The sequence below is a fragment of the Lipotes vexillifer genome, unplaced genomic scaffold (assembly GCF_000442215.2).
Source record: "Lipotes vexillifer unplaced genomic scaffold, Lipotes_vexillifer_v1.1 scaffold24, whole genome shotgun sequence".
Lineage (NCBI taxonomy): Eukaryota > Metazoa > Chordata > Mammalia > Artiodactyla > Lipotidae > Lipotes > Lipotes vexillifer.
Genome location: NW_006782914.1, coordinates 3,037,051 through 3,056,382, shown reverse-complemented (window position 1 = coordinate 3,056,382; position 19,332 = coordinate 3,037,051). Strand labels below are relative to the sequence as shown.

At 41.4% G+C, this 19,332-nt stretch overlaps 1 protein-coding gene across 1 annotated transcript in view; it reads right to left on the bottom strand.

The window, feature by feature from the left end:
- Nucleotides 1-957: 957 nt before the first annotated feature.
- FBN1 (fibrillin 1) overlaps nt 958-19,332 on the bottom strand; it is a 255,338-nt gene continuing 236,963 nt past the window's right edge. The window contains exons 62-66 of the mRNA XM_007455563.1: nt 17,862-17,978; nt 17,468-17,596; nt 16,595-16,714; nt 3,796-4,027; nt 958-1,237 (exon numbers count right to left, since the gene is read on the bottom strand). Coding sequence (XP_007455625.1) covers nt 958-1,237; nt 3,796-4,027; nt 16,595-16,714; nt 17,468-17,596; nt 17,862-17,978 — 878 coding nt within the window. The remainder of the gene's footprint in view (nt 1,238-3,795; nt 4,028-16,594; nt 16,715-17,467; nt 17,597-17,861; nt 17,979-19,332) is intronic.

Sequence of the window (19,332 nt, the reverse complement as noted above, 5' to 3'; positions counted from 1 at the left end):
CATGATCTGCTTGCTTTTTTTTTTTTTTTAACATCTTTACTGGAGTATAATTGCTTTACAATGGTGTGTTAGTTTCTGCTTTATAACAGAATGAATCAGCTATACGTATACCTATATCCCCATATCCCTTCCCTCTTGCATCTCCCTCCCACCCTCCCTATCCCAACCCTCTATGTGGACACAAAGCACCGAGCTGATCTCCCTGTGCTATGTGGCTGCTTCCCACTAGCTATCTGTTTTACGTTTGGTAGTGTATATATGTCCAAGCCACTCTGTCACTTTGTCACAGCTTACCCTTCCCCCTCCCCATATCCTCAAGTCCATCATTTCCCAAACCACAGCAGATGCGTTGCAGCACTGATGCTAAGAAAGAACCAGTTTATTTCAATTTTATTCAGTGACGCAAAACCATCCCCACCGAAAGACACACCTATGAACCTACTTCCTGGCTCCGATGATCTGCTAATATTCAATGCTTTTCACTGGCTTCTTGCTTGCCTCTCTGGGACCACATGTGCTGGATTCTCCGGGCCTGCAGCCAGAGGTCTGGATGAGTATCTGCATTTCTGAGTTGACTGAAAGGCTGCAGCAGCCATAGGCAAAGAAAACCAGGCTGCTTGAGCTCCATGTTGTTTTTGTCTAGAATCCAAGTTCTCTCACACTCCACATAGCTGTTTTCAGTAGAGGAGCCTCTAGCTTTCAGAACTTGTCATCCCTGTGTAGGGAGAACTATGTCACTTCACTATTCTGCCCTCTTGATGTCCTGGATCTCAGACCTTGTCCTTTCAGCAGACTTTGGGTGGGTGTTTGACTTTCTTTTCGGCGAGACAGAGGAAATGAGCAAGTATGTGAAAACCTTCAAACGACCACTCCCTAAAAGCAGCAAGAAACTCCAGAGAGCCCCACAGACCCTTGTAAAATACAGTCTAGAGCTCAGGGAATGTCTGGATTTTCTCGTCAGGGAGATTTTTCACACTTTGGGGCATCCTTGGAGGAAACCATAGGAATCTGGAGGACCTTTCTGCAATAGGAGACATCAGGAGAAACCACCTTCTGACCTACCTCAATGTTGGAGGCATCTGTTTCATTTGCGCTTCTCCGCTTCCTGCCCCGTTTGGGGTAGCCGTTGATCTTACACTCATAACACGCCTCTGGGGAGAGGGAATTGTCATCCATTTCACCACTGACAGGTAGCTCTGGGTTTCCTCGGCCCATGCCCATTCCAGAAACACAGTGCCTATGGTAGAAGGGAAATAGATGTTTTTCGGTAGAATTGGGAGATGGAGGAGGGAGAGTTCTGGTGAAGCCTGGACCCCTCCCTCGTGACATTCAGTCCTTGATTATTTGTCCACTGGATGATCGGCGGTTCTGAGAACAACACTGAAGCCCTCGGTGTTTGGCCTCAAGTTCTCAGTTCCCTGGGTTGACTGATTTCTTTTTACTGTCTCTCAAGGCCCCGTTTTGCATATTTGTCCCTTTACTTCCCAAATGAAATGTGGCAGGTGTTTTGCTGTACTGCTGGGGAGGAAACGGGGAGTGGAAACAAGAGAAGAACATAGGATGAGGGAGACCATGTGACTTGGGAGGTTCAATAAAAATGCCTTCTTTTTATGAAACAGGCTCCATATGAGTGAGAAAGGGATGAGACATCACTGTTCAGTTCCTTGCCCTCTTCCTGCTTAACTGATACTATCACTGCCACCTCCACTTCCACCACCACCGCTGTCACCAGCCTTCACCACTCCAGCTTCTGAGCAGTCTCTCCTATTATCAGACCTCTCATTTTGGCTGAAGGCTCCTCCTGGAGATAAGAAAGCTCTAGGTGATAACTGAGGTTGATTTAGATATAAATTGTGAGGATATGCAATGTATAAAACACATGTATCAAAGCTTGCCCAACTGTGGGAAATTGTTTCAAATCATTCAAAACCACTAGGTCCACTGGCTCTGACTCATGTGAGGCTGGATAAACAAACCCATGCCCAAGAGAAAACTAGTTCAGCTGTTTTTCTTTGCCTTTCAGTTTTTAAAGCCAAGTTATGGAGGGAGGCTTGCATGTTTCACAAGTACCTTGTTTTGTTATTCTGCTTACTATTTCATAGGCCACTTGGAATGTATTTACCAGGCTCCTCTTTCAAAATGTGTTGAAATATTTGAATGATCCTAAAAGAATCTTTACATTGGGGTAAGGTCCACTCCAGTGACTCACGGAGGAGCCCAAACTGTTACAAATGGGTAGCTCTCTACTACTTGGTCCACTACTGGGTCCATAATGTAGAATACTGTTTTCTTTCTGTGCTAGTTGATCTATTCTTTATAACTCATTTTCCTTTATGCCTTTAAGATTCAAAATATAATGCCAATAAGAAGAACACTTTGTATTTTGCAGCAATTTACAGGTTTCTGATATTTTCTGTAATCCTGCTGAGCCCGACACATTTCCCTTCCTTGTCCTTTAATCTTGCACCATGAAATGTGTAGAAACAATAAAGTGGATGAAATGATAAATGCTCATCCTGTATGTGTGTGCATTCACATAATGATTAAATTATTGGAAGGCAAACCCCAAATTCACAGGCTTTTGGCTCCTTTCTCAGAACTCCCTTCCAGTATTTTCATATCCCTGGAACACCACTTACAAGAAGTGTGACTATAAAGTCCCACTGGCCAGAAGCCAGTTTGGAGTGTCACAATTTTTGCTGGGAAAATGGTTCTGGCATTAAACTTATAAAGAATGAGTCTACTGAGAGCCAGACACAAACATCTGGAAATTTGAGTCCTATTGCTGGCATTCTGTGTACTTCCCATGAAATATTCTTTTACCTTCTACACACCCCAAAATGAATCACTTGATGTTTGTGTGTCAAGAAATCAAAGAACACAAAATTAACAATTTGATATATACATGTAAGTGTGTGTTGTGGAATATGTGACTTTGTGTGTGTGGGAGTATATATAAGTGTGTGTTGGTGTGTATATATATATATATGTGTGTGTGTGTGTGTGTGTGTGTGTGTGTGTGTGTGTGTGTGTGTATGTATATTTAAAGTCTGTGTTCCTAATTAAAAAGTTAAAATTTGAGCTCCTTCACAGAATAGCCAAAACCAAGACAACCAAGTCCAGATTAATTCAGTGGGGAAAAACTAAACTTTGAAAACTTAACACTAACTCTTAAATTACTGAGTAGAATAAAAACGCATCTTTCCTGCCCCAGCCCCACCACACATACAATGTGGTGAAGTGTTCTACCTGGAAAACACAGTAATTCTCTTAACTCATATTTAATGCTATTTTGGCAATTTTTAATGTAAATTTAAGTCTTTAAAACTGTAAAGGACTCCACAAAAGGTATCTTTTTGGTTTATCCTAACAGGAGCTAGATGAGAAGGCATTTTAAGTCGAGACAGAATCCTGCTTGCTCCAGGAGAAGGCTGCATCGGCAAAGTGCAGCCTGAGTCCAGTTCTGTCACGGGTCGCAGGCCCTGTATTTCCTGAGAGACGAATTGCTTTCCAACAAGATGTGAAGATCAAGAGAATGAGACAGGTAAGCCATAGAGCGAGATATTTACAATGTCATTTCATTATTTTGTTTGACATTCTATGAACTTCCAGAAACCTAGATGTCCCCTTTCAAATAAAATAACCTAAAACCTTTGCAGCGCTAACTGGAATTAACTCAAGAATCATAAAAAGTATGGTTCTACTCTACTAGGACAGGTCATTTTGAATTAAATATACTTAATTATGTTATGAATGAGAAAGCCTCCAACCACGACCATGGCTAGCAGTGCTTACCCTTGGCCTATTCGGAAGTAGCCAGGTGGACAGGCACAGAGGTAGCCGCCCTCGGTATTGGAACAGCCGTAACTGCAGGGGGCCTGAGAAGAGCCACATTCGTTGATGTCTTGGCACCCACCACTGAACTGTTCATACTGGAAGCCAGCAGGACACATGCACTTGTAGCTCCCCAGCGTGTTGTGGCAGGAGGCTCCTCCGCAAATGTGAGCACTGAGGCATTCATTTTCATCTGCAGAAAAAACCAGAAGACATCACATATGTGATACCAGCCAGAGGTTTCTATGGAGATGTCTGGATCAGGCCACTTGCTGCCAGCCAGCTGGCCCTCCCCTAGGCTCTTGGGAAGGTAACACAGGCAGAGGTGGCTGTGGTGGGAAAGGGAACGAGAGAGAAAGATGTGGAAACAGATGTGGTCTCTTGCCATATGGTGAGCGAACGTGGTTTCTGAGGTCAAGTGCACCAGGCAGAATACATTAGGGAATGGCACTCTGAGGACCAGCAGACTCCAGTTCTCATCTGAAGCCAATAAGTGTATGTTCTGCTCTATGGGAGCGTCCCGTGTAGAACGTGGGGATGGTTCATGGCTAAGGTTCAGGGCTCAGGGTGGGAGGGCAGGAATCAGTTCTTTGCACCTTTGCTTCACAAGTGCCCACTAATAGGATGATTATCTCCACAGCAGAGATGAACCATATTCCTGGAGGCTGCTTTCTCAGTCTTCCTTTTTCAGGATGAGTAGGGCTGGCAAGGGCTGACATCCTGCAGGAAGTGTCGGCCCACTAGGACTTCATTTTCAAACGTCCATAAAAGCCCCCAGGTGCTTGCCCTGGGGATGAGTAGTGTCTTCTGGTATGTCTGCTCCCATCTCTGAATGGGCCCCTTTATCCAAACCACCTCCTGCCCAGAGTCTGGGCCATGTCTAAAGCTAAGTATGGCTGGAACAGATTCAGTGCAGACTTCACAGGCAATAATTGGGGAAAACCTACAAGAGACACAGATGCTTCAGAACTAGCTACAGATAGGGACCGGCCAAATCTGATGGCAATAAGTAGTAAAAAGAAATCTAACTTTAACAAATCAATTCAAAGGGAAAAAACCCCTCAAGTTTCTCATCATGTCTGATGTATACTTTTTTGAAATTTCCAATATATTTTTGTAGACCTGCCTTTGTAGGGCAGCACGGAAGTTTGCTGCTAAGACATTTCTTAACTGCTAGAGTCCATTTTCAGGCATATGTTCATATGAATGCATGTGATTGACCTTCTCCTCACTTAGCAAATACCTACTTCCAATGGAAGAGAGGAGGAGAAAGGCAACTAACACTTATTAGATGCCTACTGTATGACAGTTGGGATACTAGGTACTTCACTCCATTTACTTAACCTGCCTAACAGTCACGGAGGTAGATATTAAAATCCCTATTTTCCAGGTGAAGAAAGCAAGACTCAGAAAGCCCCACCAAGATCTCCCAGCAGCAGCCGCAGGGCAGAGATGCACACCCAGGTCTGTCTGACTACAAAAGTCACATGCTTTCCTTTATATCACAGTGTCTCTCAAAAGACTCACTCACATTTAAACTGGTCCTTTCTCTTTTACTTTTTCATTTGCTGAGGTAGATTCATTTTTCAAGAACAAAATTGTTTCTAAGAAAATATCTTTTTTTTTAAATTAGGAGAACAGGTGGGTAAAAACGGTGAGGGCAGGATACTTGTATACACACACACACACACACACACACACACACATGCAGGAAGTGTCGGCCCACTAGGACTTCATTTTCAAACGTCCATAAAAGCCCCCAGGTGCTTGCCCTGGGGATGAGTAGTGTCTTCTGGTATGTCTGCTCCCATCTCTGAATGGGCCCCTTTATCCAAACCACCTCCTGCCCAGAGTCTGGGCCATGTCTAAAGCTAAGTATGGCTGGAACAGATTCAGTGCAGACTTCACAGGCAATAATTGGGGAAAACCTACAAGAGACACAGATGCTTCAGAACTAGCTACAGATAGGGACCGGCCAAATCTGATGGCAATAAGTAGTAAAAAGAAATCTAACTTTAACAAATCAATTCAAAGGGAAAAAACCCCTCAAGTTTCTCATCATGTCTGATGTATACTTTTTTGAAATTTCCAATATATTTTTGTAGACCTGCCTTTGTAGGGCAGCACGGAAGTTTGCTGCTAAGACATTTCTTAACTGCTAGAGTCCATTTTCAGGCATATGTTCATATGAATGCATGTGATTGACCTTCTCCTCACTTAGCAAATACCTACTTCCAATGGAAGAGAGGAGGAGAAAGGCAACTAACACTTATTAGATGCCTACTGTATGACAGTTGGGATACTAGGTACTTCACTCCATTTACTTAACCTGCCTAACAGTCACGGAGGTAGATATTAAAATCCCTATTTTCCAGGTGAAGAAAGCAAGACTCAGAAAGCCCCACCAAGATCTCCCAGCAGCAGCCGCAGGGCAGAGATGCACACCCAGGTCTGTCTGACTACAAAAGTCACATGCTTTCCTTTATATCACAGTGTCTCTCAAAAGACTCACTCACATTTAAACTGGTCCTTTCTCTTTTACTTTTTCATTTGCTGAGGTAGATTCATTTTTCAAGAACAAAATTGTTTCTAAGAAAATATCTTTTTTTTTAAATTAGGAGAACAGGTGGGTAAAAACGGTGAGGGCAGGATACTTGTATACACACACACACACACACACACACACACACACAGACACAATGCAGATTGCCTTCCACCCTTCCTTCCTCTCTTCCTTCTCTTCCTCCCCCTTCCTTTCTTGACCTGCCCCCCCCACCACTTCTTGCCTGTATGTAGTTACAGAGAGAAGGAGGAGTAGATATACAATAAGAAAGCTATTGGTTGAACTGCCTGCTATGGCTCAGTGCCTAGCTATGCATCTATTTGAGATCCTTTATATCCAAGGACTCTCAAGTACCCACCCAAGGTCACTTAGGTTCTAAGGTTCCTAAAACAAAATGATTCAATATGCCATCATCTGTGTTCTTTTTTCCCTTATTTTAAATTAGAGGTGAGCTGTGTGATAGAAACTAATGGAGACCATGGGTATCCAAGGATGAATGAAGAATCGAGGGTAGTTGCTTTGGTGAAGGGAATATCTCTGGGCTGAATGTCTTCTCCTTGCCTTGCTTATTCACCTCCAGACTTCTCACCTGCCCTCGGCTCTACAAGACTGATCGGAATGGAACATCCACAAGCTCCTCTCCTGTATCCTAAGCTTTTGGTTGGGCTCAGCCATCTGTTACCTGCTGGGACTCTGGCTAATAAAACCTCTAAGGTAAGGCATGGGTATATGTGGGGAAGACCTGTTAATAAAGAGCTTAGATTTATTCTGTTTTGTTCCAAGGAGCAGAAATAGGACCAATGGTTAGGAGTTAGCGGGAGAAAAGCTTCATCCTTTATGAAAAAGATATTTCTAAAAATTAAAGTTTTCTTTGCATAGATTGGGCTATCTTGGGAGAAGGTGAGTACCTTTCTAGGTTGGAGAGGGATTGATATGTTAGGAAACAGATCAGACTAGATCATTGCTAAGGTTCTTTCTAAATTTGAGTATCTCTCTTTTTAACTTGGAGTATCTATTCCTGTCAAGAACTCTCCCTGTCCCCTTTTCACATTCTTTTCTACTTTATTTTACATTTTTTCCTCCCTGAGAATCTAATAAGTTTAAATTAAACTTGCTTATCTGGGTTGGAGAGATGGGGTAGAGTGGAGCACGGATTAAGATAAGAAATTGGCAAATGTTCAGTGTTTACAGCTTGAAAACAATCTGTGCACTCACCCTTTCTATCAATATACAAATACCATGATTTGTTTAACATGTTTTGCACTTTTCCTGACCTTTTTCATCCTGTGTGTGTACCCTGGAGCAAATGGCTCCACAAGGAATTTTTCTACACGCCCAAATCTTTGTTTTATTCTTTCAGTTGTTACTTAAATTGGTGAGGGTTTTGCTCTTTTCATAAAAAGAGACAATTCTAATTTGAATGAAATAGCATTAGAGTCTCTGAAAGATACTCCTTAAAAGCAGATGGAAACCTACTTACTCTGTCCTCTAAACTCAAAGGTTCCAGCATCAGGCTTGCATAGTGTTTCTTAGCTGTGGTGTTAAGGGAGAGCCACTGGGAGAACTCCAAATGTAGAACAGCCTTTCCTTTACTTTAATTTCCTTTAATTTCCTATAGGTCACGATGGGTCAGCTCCAACTTCAAGCTGCAAGTTTGATATTTTCTAGAAAGCAATGATATCCGTGGCCCTTTACCCTATAAACCCATCCATCTTCCAAGAGTGAACTTCTGGCTGCCTAGGAGCAAGGATCCAGGGAGGGCTGGTCCAAGAGATCTGCTCTGCATGGCTCTGGGGAAGCCATTCTGGCCCAAGGCAATACAGTGCTCATTCTGGGTAAGTATAATTTCCCAAGAATTATGAGACCAGTTTGAACTGGTATCTTCTGGGCATCAAAACCCCCAAACCTCTTCCCACTTTTTTAAAACTGAAGTTTAGTTGATTTACAATAGTGTTAGTTTCATGTGTACAGCAAAGTGATTCCTATATATATATTATATAGGTCCATCCATGTTGCTGCAAATGGCAATATTTCATTTTTTATGGCTGAGTAATATTCCATTGTGTGTGTGTGTGTGTGTGTGTGTGTGTGTGTGTGTGTATCTTCTTAAACCAATCATCTGTTGATGGACACTTGGCTTGTTTCCACATTTTGGCTATTGTAAATAGTGCTGCTATGAACACTGAGGTGCATGTATCTTTTCGAATTAGAGTTTTCATCTTTTTGGGAGATATGCCCAGGAGTGGGATTGCTGGATGATATGATAGCTCTATTTTTAGTTTTTTAAATAACCTCCACACTGTTCTCCATAGTGGCTACACCAGTTTACATTCCTACCAACAGTGCAGGAGGGTTCCCTTTTCTCCATACATTTTCCAGACGTAGACCTTTTGATGATAGTAGACTTTTTTGGAGAGAGTAGACTTTTTGATGATAGTCATTCTGACCAGTGTAAGGTGATGATACTTCATAGTGGTATTGATTTGCATTTCTTTAATAATTAGCAATGTTGAGCCTCTTTTCATGTGCTGATTGGCCATCTGTATGTCTTCTTTGGAGAAATGACTATTTAGGTCTTCTGTCCACTTTTTGATTGGGTTGTTTGTTTTTTTGATACTGAGTTGCATGAGCTGTTTGTGTATTTTGGATATTAACCCCTTGTCAGTTTCATCATTTGCAAATATTTTCTCCCATTCCATAAGTTGTCTTTTCATTTTGTTGATGGTTTCCTTTGCTGTACAAAAGCTTTTAAGTTTGATTAGATACCATTTGTTTATTTTTGCTTTTATTTCTTTTGCTTTGGGAGACTGATCTAAGAAAATATTGCTATGATTTATGTCCAAGAATGTTTTGCCTATGTTCTCTTCTAGGAATTTCATGGTGTCATGTCTTATATTTAGGTCTTTAAACCATGTTGAGTGTATTTTTGTATATGGTGTGAGGGAGTGTTCTAACTTCACTGATTTATATGTGGCTGTCCAGCTTTCCCAGAACCACTTGCTGAAGAGATTGTCTTTTCTCCATTGTATATTCTTGCTTCCTTTGTTGCAGATTAATTGACTGTAGGTGTGTGGGTTTATTTCTGGGCTCTGTATCTGTTCCATTGATCTATATGTATGTTTTTGTGCCAATACCATGCTGTTTTGATTATTTCAGCTTTGTATTATAGTCTGAATTCTGGACGGTTTATGCCTGCAGCTTTGTTCTTTTTCCTTGGAATTGCTTTGAAAATTCTGGGTCTTCAGTGGTTCCATATAAATTTTGGGATTTTTTTCTAGTTCTGTGAAAAATGTCACAGGAATTTTGATAGGGATCACATTAAATCTATGGATTGCTTTGGGTAGTATGTCCATTTTAACAACATTAATTTTTCTAATCCAAGAGCATGAGATATCTTTCCATTTCTTTGAATCATCTTCAGTTTCCTTTATTAATGTTTTATAGTTTTCAGCATATAGGTCTTTCACTTCCTTGGTAAAATTTATTCCTAGGTATTTCATTTTATTGATGTGATTTTAAACAGGATTTTTTTTTTTTTACTTATATTGTTGGTGTAAGGAAATGGAACAGATTTCTGTATATTAATCTTGTATCCTGCTACCTTGCTGAATTCATTTATTAGTTCTAACAGTTTTTGTCTGGAGTCTTTAGGGTTCTCTATATAGAGTATCACGTCACCTGCAAATAGTGACAGTTTTACCTCTTTGCTTCCAATTTGGATACCTTTTATTTCTTCTATGATTGCTGTGGCTAGGACTTCCAGTACTATGTTGAATAGAAATGGTGAGAGAGTGGGCATCCTTGTCTTTTTCCAGATTTTAGTGGGAAGGTTTTCAGCTTTTCACCATTTAACATTATATTGGCTGTTGGTTTGTTGTAATGGTTTTTATAATGTTGGGATATGTTCCCTCTATACCCACTTTGGTGAGAGTTTTTATCATGAATGGATGTTGAATTTTATCAAATGCTTCTTCTGCATCTGTTGAGATGATCATGTGGTTTTTGTCTTTCCCTTTGTTGACGTGGTGTAACACATTGATTTTGCATGTGAGCCATCTTTGTGACCTAGGAATGAATCCAACTTGATCATGGTGTATGATCCTTTTTATGTATTGTTGGATTCAGTTTGCTAATATTTTACTGAGGATTTTTGCATCTATATTCATCAAAGATACTGGCCTGTAATTTTCTTTTTGTGTAGTGTCTTTGTCTGGTTTTGGCATCAGGGTGATGGTGGCTTCATATAATGACTTTGGGAGTGTTACCTCCTCTTAAATCTTTTGGAATAGTTTGAGAAGGCTAGTATAAGTTCTTCTTTGTATGTTTGGTAGAATTCCCCAGTGAAGCAGTCCGGTTCTGGACTTTTGTTTGCAGTAAGTTTTTTTCATTACAGATTCTATTTTACTTCTAGTGATTGGTCTGTTCAAATTATCTGGTCTGTTCAAATTATCTGTTTCTTCTTGATTCAGTTTTGGCAGGCTGTATGTTTCTAAAAACTTGTCTATTTCTTCTACGTTGTCTAATTTGTTGGCATATAACTGTTCACAGTATTCTCTTATGATTTTTTGTATTTCTGTGGTATCAGTTGTTATCTCTCCTCTTTCATTTCTTATTTTGTTTATTTGGGTCCTCTCTTTTCTTCTTGGTGAGCCTGGCTGGTGGTTTGTCAATTTGGGTTATCTTTTAAAAAAACTGGTTCTTGGTTTTATTGATCTTTTCTGGGTTTTTTAAAAATCTCTATTCCCTCTCTGATCTTTATTATTTCCTTCTGCTGACTTTAGGTTTTCCTTGTTGTTTTTCTAATTCTTTTAGGTGGTAGGTTAGGTTGTTTGAGATTTTTCTTGTTTTTGAGGAAGGCCTGTATTGCTGTGAACTTCCCTCTTGAAACTGTTTTTGCTGCATCCCATAGATTGTGTAAGATTGTGTTTCCATTGTTGTTTGTCTCGAGGTATTTTCTGATTTCTTCTTTGATTTCATTGTTAACCCGTTGGGTTTTTTAGTAGCATGTTGTTTAGTCTCCATATGTTCATTTTTTCCCCCATTTTTCTTTCTGTGGTTGATTTCTCATTTCATACTATTGTGGTCAGAAAAGATGATTGAAATAATTTATATTCTCTTAAAGTTCTTGATGCTTGTTTTGTAACCTGGGAAGTGGTCTATCCTAGAGAATGTTCCATGTGCGTTTGAAAAGAAGTTGTATTCTGGTGTTTTTGAAAAGAAGGTGTATTCTGGTGTTTTTGTTTTGGATGTAGTGTCCTGTAGTTATCAATTAAGTCCAACTGGTCTGTTGTGTCACTTAGGACCTCTGCTGCCTCGCTGAGGAAGATCTGTCCATTGGTGTCAGTAGGGTGTAAAAGTCTCCTACTATCATTGAATTCCTGTCAATTTCTCCCTTTATGTCTGTTAGTATTTGTTTTATATATTTAGGTGCTCCTATATTGGGTGCATGTATTATTGAGTGTAATATCCTCTTCTTGTAGTGATCCCTTTATCATTATATAATGTCCTTCTTTTTCTTTATGGACTTTGTTTTAAAGTCTATTTTGCCTGATATGAGTATTCCTACCCCTGTTTTCTTGTCATTTCCATTTGCACGAAATATCTTTTTCCATCCCCTCACTTTCAATCTGTGTGTCTTTCTCCCTGAAGTGAGTGTCTTGTAGGCTGCATATTATAGGTTCTTGTTTTGGTTTTTTTGGGGTTTTTTTGTGATATGCAGGCCTCTCACTGTTGTGGCCTCTCCCATTGTGGAGCACAGGCTCCGGATGCGCAGGCTCAGTGGCCATGGCTCACGGGCCCAGCCGCTCCGTGGCATGTGGGATCTTCCCGGACCGGGGCACGAACCCGTGTCCCCTGAATTGGTAGGCGGACTCTCAACCACTGAGCCACCAGGGAAGCCCTAGGTTCTTGTTTTTTATCCAATCTGCCACTGTGTCTTTCGATCAGAGCATTTAGTCCATTGACATTTAAAGTAATTATTGAGAGCTATGTACTTATTGTCATTTTAAACCTTGTTCTCCAGTTGATTTTGTAGTTCTTTGTTCATGTCTTCTTTTCTGTTTTTCCTTTTGTGGTTTGATGGTTTTTTAAATATTATGTTTCAGTTTCCTTCTTTTTGTTTTTTGTGAATCTATTTTATGTTTTTAATTTGTGGTTACCCTGGTTTTCAAGTATGTTGACCCATAACTATATCTTTTTGCTTTAAACTGATAGTCATATAAGCTCAAACACATTCTAAACAATCTACAATTTTTAGTCCCCTCCTCCAAATTTTGTGATTTTGATGTCCTATTTTACATCTTCATGTTTGCTTTTGCTATTAATTGTAGATATAATCACCTTTACCACAATTTTTTGATTGTTTTTTAATCTATGTACTGGCTTAAGTGATCTTCAGTCCTTTTATATATTTGCCTTTCCTATTGGGATTATCCCTTTCCTATAGATTCTTTTCTATTTAGAGAAGACCTTTCAATATTTTTTTTTCTTTTTTTTTTTTTTCCTGGCTGCACCACATGGCATGCGGAAGCTTAGTTCCCTGACCAGGGATAACACCCATGCCCTCTGCAGTGGAAGCGTGGAGTCCAATAACTGGACTACTAGAGAATTCCCTCAATATTTCTTTTAGGGCAGGTTTAGTATTGCTGAATTCTTTTAGTTTTTGTTTATCTGAGAAAGTTTTTCTTTCTCCTTGTATTCTAAATGATAATGTTGCCAAGTGTAGAGTATCTTAGGTCGCAGGTTTTTCCCTTTCAAGACTTTGATTATATCATGACACTCCCTCTGGCCTGCAAAGTTTCTGCGGAGAAATAAGCTGAATCTTTCTCTTGCTACCTTTAGAATCCTCTCTAACTTTTGCCATTTTAATTATGATATGTCTTCGTGTGGGTCTGTTTAGTTTCATCTTGTTTGGGACCCTTTGTGCTTCCTGTACCTGGATATCTGTTTTCTTCTTTAGGTTTGGGAAGTTTTTAGCCATAATTTCTTCAAATACACTTTAGATCCCCTTCCCTCTCTCTTCTCCTTCTGGAACCCCTGTTATGTGTAGATTGGTACACTTTGTATTATCCCATAGGCCCCATATGTTGCTTTCAGTTTTTTCACTTTTCTTTCTGTCTGCTGTTGTGATTGGGTTATTTCCATTATTCTGTCTTCCAGATCACTTATTTGTTCTTCTGTGTTATTTACTGTGCTATTCATTGCTTCTAGATTGGTTTTTATCTCAGCAGTTGAGTTGTCTAATTTTGACTGGTTCCTCTATAGTTTCTAGGTCATTGTTTAATCTTCATTTCTATTGATAATCTTTATTCTTTAGCATTTTTCTTACCTCCTTTTTGAACTTGGGTTTAGTAGACTGGTGAGGTCTATTTCATTATCTGTTTTTTCAGGGGGTTTCTCTTATTCTTTTAACTGAGAATACTTCCTATGCTTTTTCATTTTACTTAACTGTTTCTCCTAACTTCACAGAGACAGAGAAAGTTATCTACTCTGGTCTTGAAGGGGTGTTTTATGTGGGAGCATCCCTTTGTGGACTGTGTGATTCCAATATTTTTGGTGAGAAGGCTATTTATGGTATGGATGCCAGCCACGTCTTTCCTCAGAGTGTGATGGCCATTATTCCTTACATAGAGGATGTGATTGGTGTTGTGCATCCATAGCCTGCACTGGATGTTGGGTGGGGCCTCCTTTTTGCTCTGTGGCTGCCACAGCCCTGTCAGGGTGGTGTCTGCTCCACAGTTGTTGGAGTAGAAGCCCTGAGGGTCAGGTTTGGTCAGGCTCCATTGGCCTTGAGTGTGTGCTCTGTCCCAAAGGAGGTGACTGCTGAAGCAAGTAAGGCCTGTGTGGTCACAGCAAACCTAAGTGCCACCCATGCAGGTGTCCATGGTTCTGCTGAGAAGTAGCCCAAGGTTGTGTCCCTTTCTGTTGTGTTCATCCCAGACCTAGTGCTAGGCTGTGGTGTGGAGTGGGCTGGTGCTGGAAGCCAGGGTGCTGTGGCTGCAGGAATCGAGGTGGTTGTGCTACTGTCTGGAACCTGGACTGCCTCTGTGACAGGCCACTCTGAGGACCTGCCCACCCCAGATCCGGCTCCAAGCTGTGGGGTGGAATGGGTGGAGATGAGTGCTCTTGCCAGGAAACAACCTCTGCATACTCCTTTCCAGGGCCTGTCCACCCAAGTCACGTGTTTCTGTGGCACCACCTGGTGTGTGTGCTGACAAAATCCACCATGGCCAGACCCTCCCCTGCCTGAGATTCAGCACTTAGTCACTGTTTATACTGGCAGCCCAGCCCCACACTGAGCCAGTCCCACACTGAGTTTCACACTGAGAAATGTGGCAAGGTGGCGGCTGTCAGTGCTGGTCTCTCTCCACCCTGACTGCTAGCAAGCCGGCACGTGTGCACTCCTCACAAGCAGAGTCCAGTTCCCTCCATCTGTCCCAGCAGACCTCCCAGCAGGCAAGGAAGCTCCTCAGGGTGAGGGCTGTCCACGTGGACCTTCCCTCCTTCACAGATCGTCCCAGGGGTTCCAGTCACATCCCAATGCCTTCTTTTTTATTTTATTTTTTCCACCCTACCCAGCTTCATGGAGATCTTTCCTGCCACTTTGGTCGAATAAGAAGTCTTCTGCCAGTTGCCAGGTGGTTTTCCGTGAGAGTTGCTCCACATGTAGATGTATTTTTGATGTGTTTGTGGGGGAAGGTGAGCTCCACATCCTCCTATTCTGCCATCTTCATCCTCCCCCCTCTTCCCACTTCTTAATAGACTCATTCTTCTACAAGTCCCAGGCAGGAGATGATCTTCATGGGGCCAAAATAGAATCTCCAGGCAACGAGGGCATGACCTGGCTATCTCTACTATTTCTGGACTGAGTGTAGGAAGAGGAGGGTTAAGGCCCAGCAGTGACAGACCTCACCTCTTTTATACTCTTCCCCACAGCTCCGGTTTCATGCAAGGGACCTACGTAATAAGGGCAGATAGGCTCACGTGCTAGGTATTGAATCAACAAAGCTCACGCTGGAAGTTCTGTGAACAATGTCAGAAACTGGTGATTAAACTCCAAGACCTTCCTGAGCTGATAACAAAGGGCTTTTTATTAAAACCCGACAGCTAATCAGCAAGCTGTGCAGCTAAACTCTAGCACTGTGGTCATTTTAGCCAACACTACTCGCCTCTGCAAAACTGTATCTTGTAAAGAATCAAACCAGATGAGAGAGACACACGTTTGATAAGTGAACACGTACCAAATGTGTCTTCATTTGGAGTAAAGTCAAGCGTTGCAATGTGGAGCACCACCCAGAAGGCAGTTGCTCTTTGTTTTTGCTAAGTAGGACTCTGTACCCAAGAGAGTGGCAGCCAAAACAGGTCACCAGAGCACAAAGCTTGCAGTGCTACTTGATGAATGAAAAACAAACAAACAAACAAACAAGTGAAGGTGACACTAGAAAGGCAGCCCTAAAACATGAAATTAAGAGCCTTGGGTTCTAGCTCTGGTCCTGCCACCAAAGAACCGGTAAGGACAGACTACCTTTCCTTCCTGGGCTTCTAAGCCTTCATCAGTAAAACAAAGGGCTTGGGCTAGATGGCTTGGGGTCCCTCTAAATTTGCAATGTTGGGATTCTCTGATGTGCATTAAGAGTTATTTTCCTATGATACTGTGGAATCAAAAATGACAGCTTCAATTGAATGGGAGATTCTAGGGGACTCCCTTATTATTCAAAACAAATTAGCAATCCTGAAAAAAACTTTCTGTGTTTGCTGCTTGCACTCTGCCCCAAAGATGTATAGCACTCAATGGAACCACTTCTGCGTCTTCTGGCCAAAAGTTGCTCGTAACAGCCTCTCGCTGGCTGATACACTACAGTCAGAAGCAGGATTTTGTTGGCCTCTAAGGTGAAGAGAACTCCATGTGGGCTGATGACTAGCAATGAAGCAGGAGAGCAAGGGGATATTGGGAGTCAAGGAATTCTGGGGACATTTCATTTCAAATGCCCTCAAAATACCCTTTATCATTATTCTTTTTTTCATAGTTTGCTACTTTGAAAAGGCTGTGACTTCCTTCTGGACTCAACAGGTACGGACAGTTTGAAATGAGTATTTGTTGCTTCAATGACAAGTTGAAAGTTTTTAGGAAAGAAAGCAGTTTTCTGACTCATAGGAGCTGATAGCAATTCATCTTGTGAACAAGGGAAAACTACTTGCCAACACACTGGTTCCATTGGTAGTGCTGGAGATAGCCCTGGGGGCAGCTGCACCTGTAGCCCCCGATGATGTTCTGGCAGCCATGCTGGCAGCGATGGTTTCCTTCGCACTCGTCCACATCTGAAAAGGAGGGCAGAGTCGCCTTTAAGTCACATCAATGCTTGTCTCAGAGGTGTTCTCTGAAGCAACATTTATATGCATATGACAGTGAAAGGCAATTTTAGTAAGAAATCTGATCCTTAAAAAATTATCCTACCACCAAAATCTTCAAGAATATCCACTCTGGAGCTTTTGATAAGTCCAAGGAAAAAACATTCATATATCCCTGGTAAAGTCCACAAATAAAAATGATGAAGAAACTAACATAAGGCACAAGAGCACTCTATGAGACAGCTGTGTAAATTATTTATATTTCCTTATTTGTGCCAGAATTAGAAACCAAAATGTCAGTACAGAAACAAAATCCTAAAAAATATAAGTAAAACATTTAATCATATATTAGCCGAAGAGCTATTCCTCATATATTTAATCCACATTGAGGGAATCCTTCTAAGACTCTGGATCCAGTGACTAGAAAATTAGTCAAATTCAGGAATCTAGCTATTTTTCTTGACTGGGTCATTCCCTATTAGACTAAATTAACAACTGAGCAGAAAAAGTCTTGTTATATTCAGGAGAAGCATGTGTTATGGACACAATCAAGCATGAGACAAAAGATGGGACCCGTGCAAACTAGAGAAAACATTTCCCATCTTCAGCTGGCTGTCTCCCCTGTGCTCAGTTCTGATGTCTCATAGAGGATGATGATGCAGTTGTTTATAGGCCACCTCCACAAGGACCGACCAGCTGGATCAAGCTAAGGGCTCCACTCACCTTCACAGCTGGCACCGCTCTGATCAAGTGAGAATCCCCGCTGGCATTCACAGGTGAAGCTTCCAGGAGTATTCTGGCAAATGCCCTTAGACCCACACAGGTTGATGTCAGAGGTGCATTCATTGTTATCTGTAAGAAGCAGTGGGGGAAAGGAGAGGGTGAAACTTCCCCGAAGCTGTCTTTGTGTTGTTTAAAAGAAAGAAAGAAGGGTGATTTGCTCAGAAAAGGCCAATAACTTTTCACATACATGCATGCACACACACAGAGACACGCGTACATGTACTCACATATTTTTTTGAGTTTTATCTTCTTATTCCAACAGCAGAAAGTGCTTGAAAACAATCCCTTAGAGGAATAGCTGCACTCCATATAGGATTTTTCCCCTCCCACTTACCAATGCAGGCAGTATGGTGTTGGGTAAATCCAGGAGGACATTTACATGTGAAGCTGCCAATGGTGTTAACACACAGGAACTGGCAGTTGTGCTGCTTAGTTGCACACTCATCAAGATCTATAAGAAAATGCAAGATGGGCATTGGAATTGAGCTGAAGTCCAGGTACCTAGAAGCTGCCCTAGGGAGCAGCTCTGAGTTTTCTTTTCTACATCTCAAATGACCTGGTCAGAAGAGAGCCACAGCAAATGGCTAGGAGGAACCCAGGAGATAAGCATGGTTTCAATTCAGACCAAAAATGCATTTCTTTGGGGATCCAAGAAAAACCCATTTCCTTTAGTTATAGGAATGCAGAAATTTCTCAGCAAAGAAATGTCCAATAAATTGTAAAATTTAAATGAATTACAAAATGAAATAAAAGATTAAGGATTCTCAAAAATTTCCAAAGCACTGAAAAGATCTATTCAAGTTAAAAATATAAAAAGAAATGTTGGGCTTCCATGGTGGCACAGTGTTTAAGAATATGCCTGCCAATGCAGGGGACATTGGGACACCAGGGTTTGAGCCCTGGTCCGGGAAGATCCCACATGCAACGGAGCAACTAAGCCTGTGCACCACAACTACTGAAGCCCACGAGCCTAGAGCCTGTGCTCCACAACAAGAGAAGCCACCACAATGAGAAGCCTGCACACCGCAACAAAGAGTAGCCCCCGCTCGCCACAACTAGAGAAAGCCCGCCTGCAGCAATGAAGACCCAATACAGCCAAAAATAAATTAATTAATTAAAAAAAAGAAATGTTGAGGGTGGAAATGAATTTCTCTGCTTGGTTCTTTCCTGTTTGCTGTTTTTAATCTTCTCAAATGAGCTGGTCAACCAGGTCAAACCAAACAAAACTAACTTTTTTGTTTAGATTCTCCTTTGGATAAAACAGAATTGAGTAATCAGGAAGGAAACAGAAAAAAAAAATCATTCTGATAAGCCAATAGCATTTTTTTAAAGACTGCCTACAGTATTTATCCAACATTATTTTCCACTTCTCAATAAAATCCTCCGCTTTGACCAGGCCTCTTTCCTCACTGCCAGAGCTTCTGGCTCTTTCTGAACTCCATAGTTATTTTAAACCGTTAAGAGATACAAAGTGTATTCCAGCTTTTAGTTGAATTTTAATAAAAAAAAAAAAAAAAAAAAAAGAAACTGCAGAGAATTTAGAAATCTATCGGCCTACCTTCCTTCCTGCCTGGCTCTCTGCCTGCCTCCCTCCCTTTCTTGTGACCTTCTTTTGTCACTGTATACAGAGCTGTGCTTGGAGCTGCAAATCAGTGCCAGTTCCTGGCTAGACTAATATCTGGAGTGGACCTGAACTAAAGAACTGCCCATATTTCTCCCAGTGCTGACATCTCTTAAAAAGGAGCCAATCCTGGGCTTCCCTGGTGGCGCAGTGCTTGAGAGTCCGCCTGCCGATGCAGGGGACG